Source organism: Thunnus albacares, chromosome 16, assembly GCF_914725855.1.
Source record: "Thunnus albacares chromosome 16, fThuAlb1.1, whole genome shotgun sequence".
NCBI lineage: Eukaryota > Metazoa > Chordata > Actinopteri > Scombriformes > Scombridae > Thunnus > Thunnus albacares.
This window is the reverse complement of record NC_058121.1, coordinates 17,393,353-17,397,574: the sequence shown is the minus strand read 5'-3', so window position 1 is coordinate 17,397,574 and position 4,222 is coordinate 17,393,353. Positions and strand designations below refer to the sequence as shown.

The 4,222-nt window shown below is 39.1% G+C and overlaps 1 protein-coding gene across 1 annotated transcript; it reads right to left on the bottom strand.

The window, feature by feature from the left end:
• Window positions 1-234: 234 nt before the first annotated feature.
• Window positions 235-3,854, bottom strand: LOC122965356 (protein LEG1 homolog). Its single transcript, XM_044329365.1, has 8 exons — window positions 3,489-3,854; window positions 2,093-2,179; window positions 1,937-2,010; window positions 1,657-1,761; window positions 1,296-1,414; window positions 972-1,113; window positions 780-876; window positions 235-678 (listed from the first exon to the last, which is right to left on the bottom strand). The coding sequence occupies exons 1-8, from the start codon at window positions 3,784-3,786 to the stop codon at window positions 527-529; spliced, it is 1,074 nt and encodes a 357-aa protein (XP_044185300.1). The 5' UTR covers window positions 3,787-3,854; the 3' UTR covers window positions 235-526.
• Between the last annotated feature and the right edge of the window lie 368 nt (window positions 3,855-4,222).

The window sequence follows — 4,222 nt, the reverse complement described above, 5'->3', positions numbered from 1 at the left end:
ACAGTGTAGTTAGTAGACTGATTATCTTAACAGTCATGAGAAAAAAATCCCATAAATGTTGTCATTTGTCATATTAATAATGTGAGAGCAGCAGTCTGACCTTTGAACCTGCTCACATTGAAATATATTGTAGTCCTGAGATAAAATCTATATGTCCTCAAATAAGATGTTCTCTGCAAAAAAAAAAATTGTGTGTGTGAATTCAAACAAGAGTTCAAACAAGAGCTTCCAGTGTTTTGTGTTTGTCATTTGCTTTACTGTAACTTTATTTATTTTAATGCAATAAAATGAGTAGGAGTGCCTGTTGATCTCCCAACAATGACAGGACTTACTTTCAGTACTTGAACTACTTTTATGGAAAAGAAATGTTACTTATGTCTATTTGTATTACAAGAGTCTTCTCTTAGTGAAACCTCCCTGTGGGTAATTCAAAAGTAATCCTTACTGTAAAAAGCATATGTCTTCAACTTTTGGATGGGAAAGCTATTACATGACTGGAGTTGCCATTTCTCTCCGTGTGTCTTTCTCAGCAGCTGGTAGACATTCCAGTGACGATGGACAGGAAAGTGCTTGTGGCGAAGCTGGGATTCAGTAGGAGCTGCTCCAACATCTCCCGGCCTTTCTCTCTTGTGGTCACTGAACACATGGATTTGCGCCACAGACGCACCAATGTTCCACCTGGTAGATGACACACGATAATGATCATCCTTAAAGGCTTGGTAATTCAATTTAAAAAAAAGCTATATCATAGTATGTGTGTGTGTGTGTGTCTTCCCTACCCAGTATATTGTTCATACTGTTCATCCAGGAGAAGACAGACAGTGTGTGGTTCTCATCCTGACTCATATCAGCAATGTTAGGTGCAATGTCGCCCTCCTGTAGGCAAAGATAAGGCAGACAGGACAATAATTAGATAAATACAAAGGTTTTAAGATGTGATAGAAAGGATGGATGGAGTTGTGGGTATGTACCTGTAAAACTCGGCCTGGCAGAGGGAGTATGAACATCACAGATTTTTCCAAATTGGACTGGAAGTGTGCTGCTGATACGTACTCTGCTGAGTTCAGCCAGCTCTTAGCGAAGGACACCTCAGGAGAGGAATAGTAGCTCTGCCTGAGAGAGAGGAGAGGACAGGGGAGGGAGACAGAGATGAGAAAAGTTAAAAGAATACTTGGACACTGGGAAGAGAAGATCGATACTGGTATGGATCTTCTCATCTAACTCTCAGCATGTCAAAAATGTCCACTGACTATTGCTCTAAGATAGATAGATAGATAGATAGATAGATAGATTACTTGGCATTGCATGCTGCAGAGGCATAAGTTGAAGTCATTTGGGCCTCCCAGTAGAGACCGAGGATAGAGTCCTTCTTCTCATTTTCAGGCAGAGGAGACTCAGCAGCAGTCTTGAGACCCTTTAAACACACATTATACAACAGTTTGCACTGGTTCAGTAGTTCTCCCAATGACCAGTGAACTCACATTAATGTGTAAAATCAGTGCAGTGCCCCTTTAAAAACTGTATTTTCTGTATGTGTGTTTGAATTCAAAATGGTTAATACATGACACAGTGTTCACTAATGTATTTCTACCGTATATCAAAACCAGTAAGCCATATGTGGATTTGTGTGTGCGTGTGTGCGTGCATTTGATGTACCGTAAAAAAGGCGTCCCACTTAGCCATGGCATCGGGGTAGCGAGCTGCACAGTCAGCATAGGTGGTACAAAAGTCCTCTGCGCCTGCAGGGGCCTGCATCTGGACCTAATAATAACACAATTGTCCTCATCATCATTATCATCATCATCAGAACCACAACTTTTTGCAGGTTACAGATTAAAACAATAACATCCAAATATATTCCACGAGTGCAGCTTTTACTCTTTTTTTTTCTCCAACTGTCTCACTGTCAGTTTGAGGTCTCCTGCTGCACACGTACCTGAACTCCTGCTCCCATGAAGCCCTGCTGTGCAGCAGACAGGAAGGGCAGTACAGAGGCAAAGTAGTTCACACCTGGAGGAAGACAGAGGTGTTTTTTTTTTATTTTTTAGGATTTAGTGGTCTGTGTGTGCATGTGTGTGCCTGGTATACTTACAGCCCCACCAGCTCTGAGGAGAAATACACATAGTATCTCCTGTTTGCAGACCGCAGGTTGTAGCACCGGTTGGGTCAGCGAGACGCCCTACAGAAACAACACATCATACATAACATCATCAGCTCCTGTCTGGATTCTTAGGTAGCTATGGTGTTATGTTCACTGAGTTTGGGGCTACAATGTAATGAGTATGTTTCAATGAATCAAGGAATCTATAAAAGGTGATTATTTGTTTATTCTATAGGTCAAAGGTCATTGCTGAGCGTTTGATGTATCTGCGGGCTTGTATCCTCCGGAACAACTGAAACATACTTATTAGAGACAAATCCTTATTCTTTCCTAAAAGGTTCCAAAGAGATATAATTCATATTCTCAGTCTTTTTGATGAATTTGGCAATATTCTGTCCTCTTAACAGTTTATGTCTGTACACAGTTTTCCAATTCCTTTCAGAGAATTTAATTCTTTGACTCATGCTATTCCAAATGGATTAATTCAACTTGTGAAAAGCAACTTGGTGATAATAATATAAAACAGCCTTTACTGATGTGGGATGGAATTGAACTAACAGATATGAAGTGTAACAATAAGCATATCTGCCAAACTTTTCAAAGAAAGAATAAAACTGTACCTAGAGGCAAGTTTTTCTGGAGGTCTCAAATTGAGAACATAAGCTGGAGAAGGGCTTGGCTCTTTCAAACAAGGCTATATGAACGTCTCAAAATTTTGTATAAAATATACCATACTAATTGTTTTGTTGCTTTGCAGACATTGATAGTTCTTGCACATTTGGTAAACATAATATAGAAACTTTCTCGCCTATTTTTTGATTGTGAAATATCTCAAAAATGTTGGACAGATCTAGAGTCTCACTTTTTTGAAGCTACTAACGCTGTCTAGTTTCTTAATCTTAAAGATATTATTTGTCATTATGATAATCCAGATGATGGTACTCTTGAATATCTGATACATTTCATTATTCTATATGCAAAGTTTTTTTTAAAATTCACAAACAGAAATTTTCTAAATCACTACCCTAAGATCTCACCTTTTCTCCCAGAACTGAATTCTCTACATTCAGTTTATTAAACAACAAAAAAGTATATAAAAGTAAAAGTAATAAGACATTGAAACATTATGTAGCTTTTTTTCCCTGAAACCTCTGACTGAATATGTTTATAGTTGTGTTGTGCATGTTTTTTTTATTTTTATGTATTATGTAATATATTCATTTTATCTTCTTCATATGTATTTGAGTCATTTAAATTTGATTTGTATGTGCTGATATTGTTTACCTGAATGATTATCCTTTTATTAATTAAATTGTTCACCGTCAACTTTCTCACTTGATTAAAAAATGTTGATTTAAAAAAAAAAAGATCATAATTTTCATTTCACCTGAAGTTAGCGTCCATCCAAGCTGCAGTGGCAGTCCCCACATAGGACTGTCTGTGGCATTTGTCCCCATGGATCCCATAAATGGGTCTGTAGCAGCTATCATCAGGCGGTACAGACTCATGCGGTGAAGGTAGTGCCAGGGTTCGGGAGTCAAGATGCCATTCTGTATTGGCAGATCAGTCAGTTGGCCGGCTGTATGAGCCCACAGGATGGGCATGCCATTTTCTAGGACTACGGCAGAGCTGCTGAAAGACACTGCACATGCCAAGAGGAGGCTGAGGACAGTCGGACGCAGCATGACTGAGGAGCTGGGACTGCAGAGAGGGATGAAGTCAAGAGTGTCTACTCTGGACTGAGAGTCGTTACATAGACAAAAGGCTTATGTACTCTGTTCACATACATGTTCTGACCAACACAAGCAAACACAGATCTTAGTCCAAGTGACACGTAGTTCAATGACAGAAAGATAAGAAAGTGTGTACATAGAGCTTCAAATACTCCAAAAACAGAAAGTCTCTCTCCCCCATATACACACAACACACACACATACAATCGAAGAGAGACAGACAGTGTGAGGTTGAACGAGCATGACAGCATAAAAAAGCAATCAGTCAATTCAAGAAGCAGACTTTCACCGTGATTCAATCATTGACATGGAGGGCTTTCATGCCTAACCTCATCAGCAAACAATTTAAGTTGAATGCTCTGCCAAGAGGTCATTGGATTTAAATTTC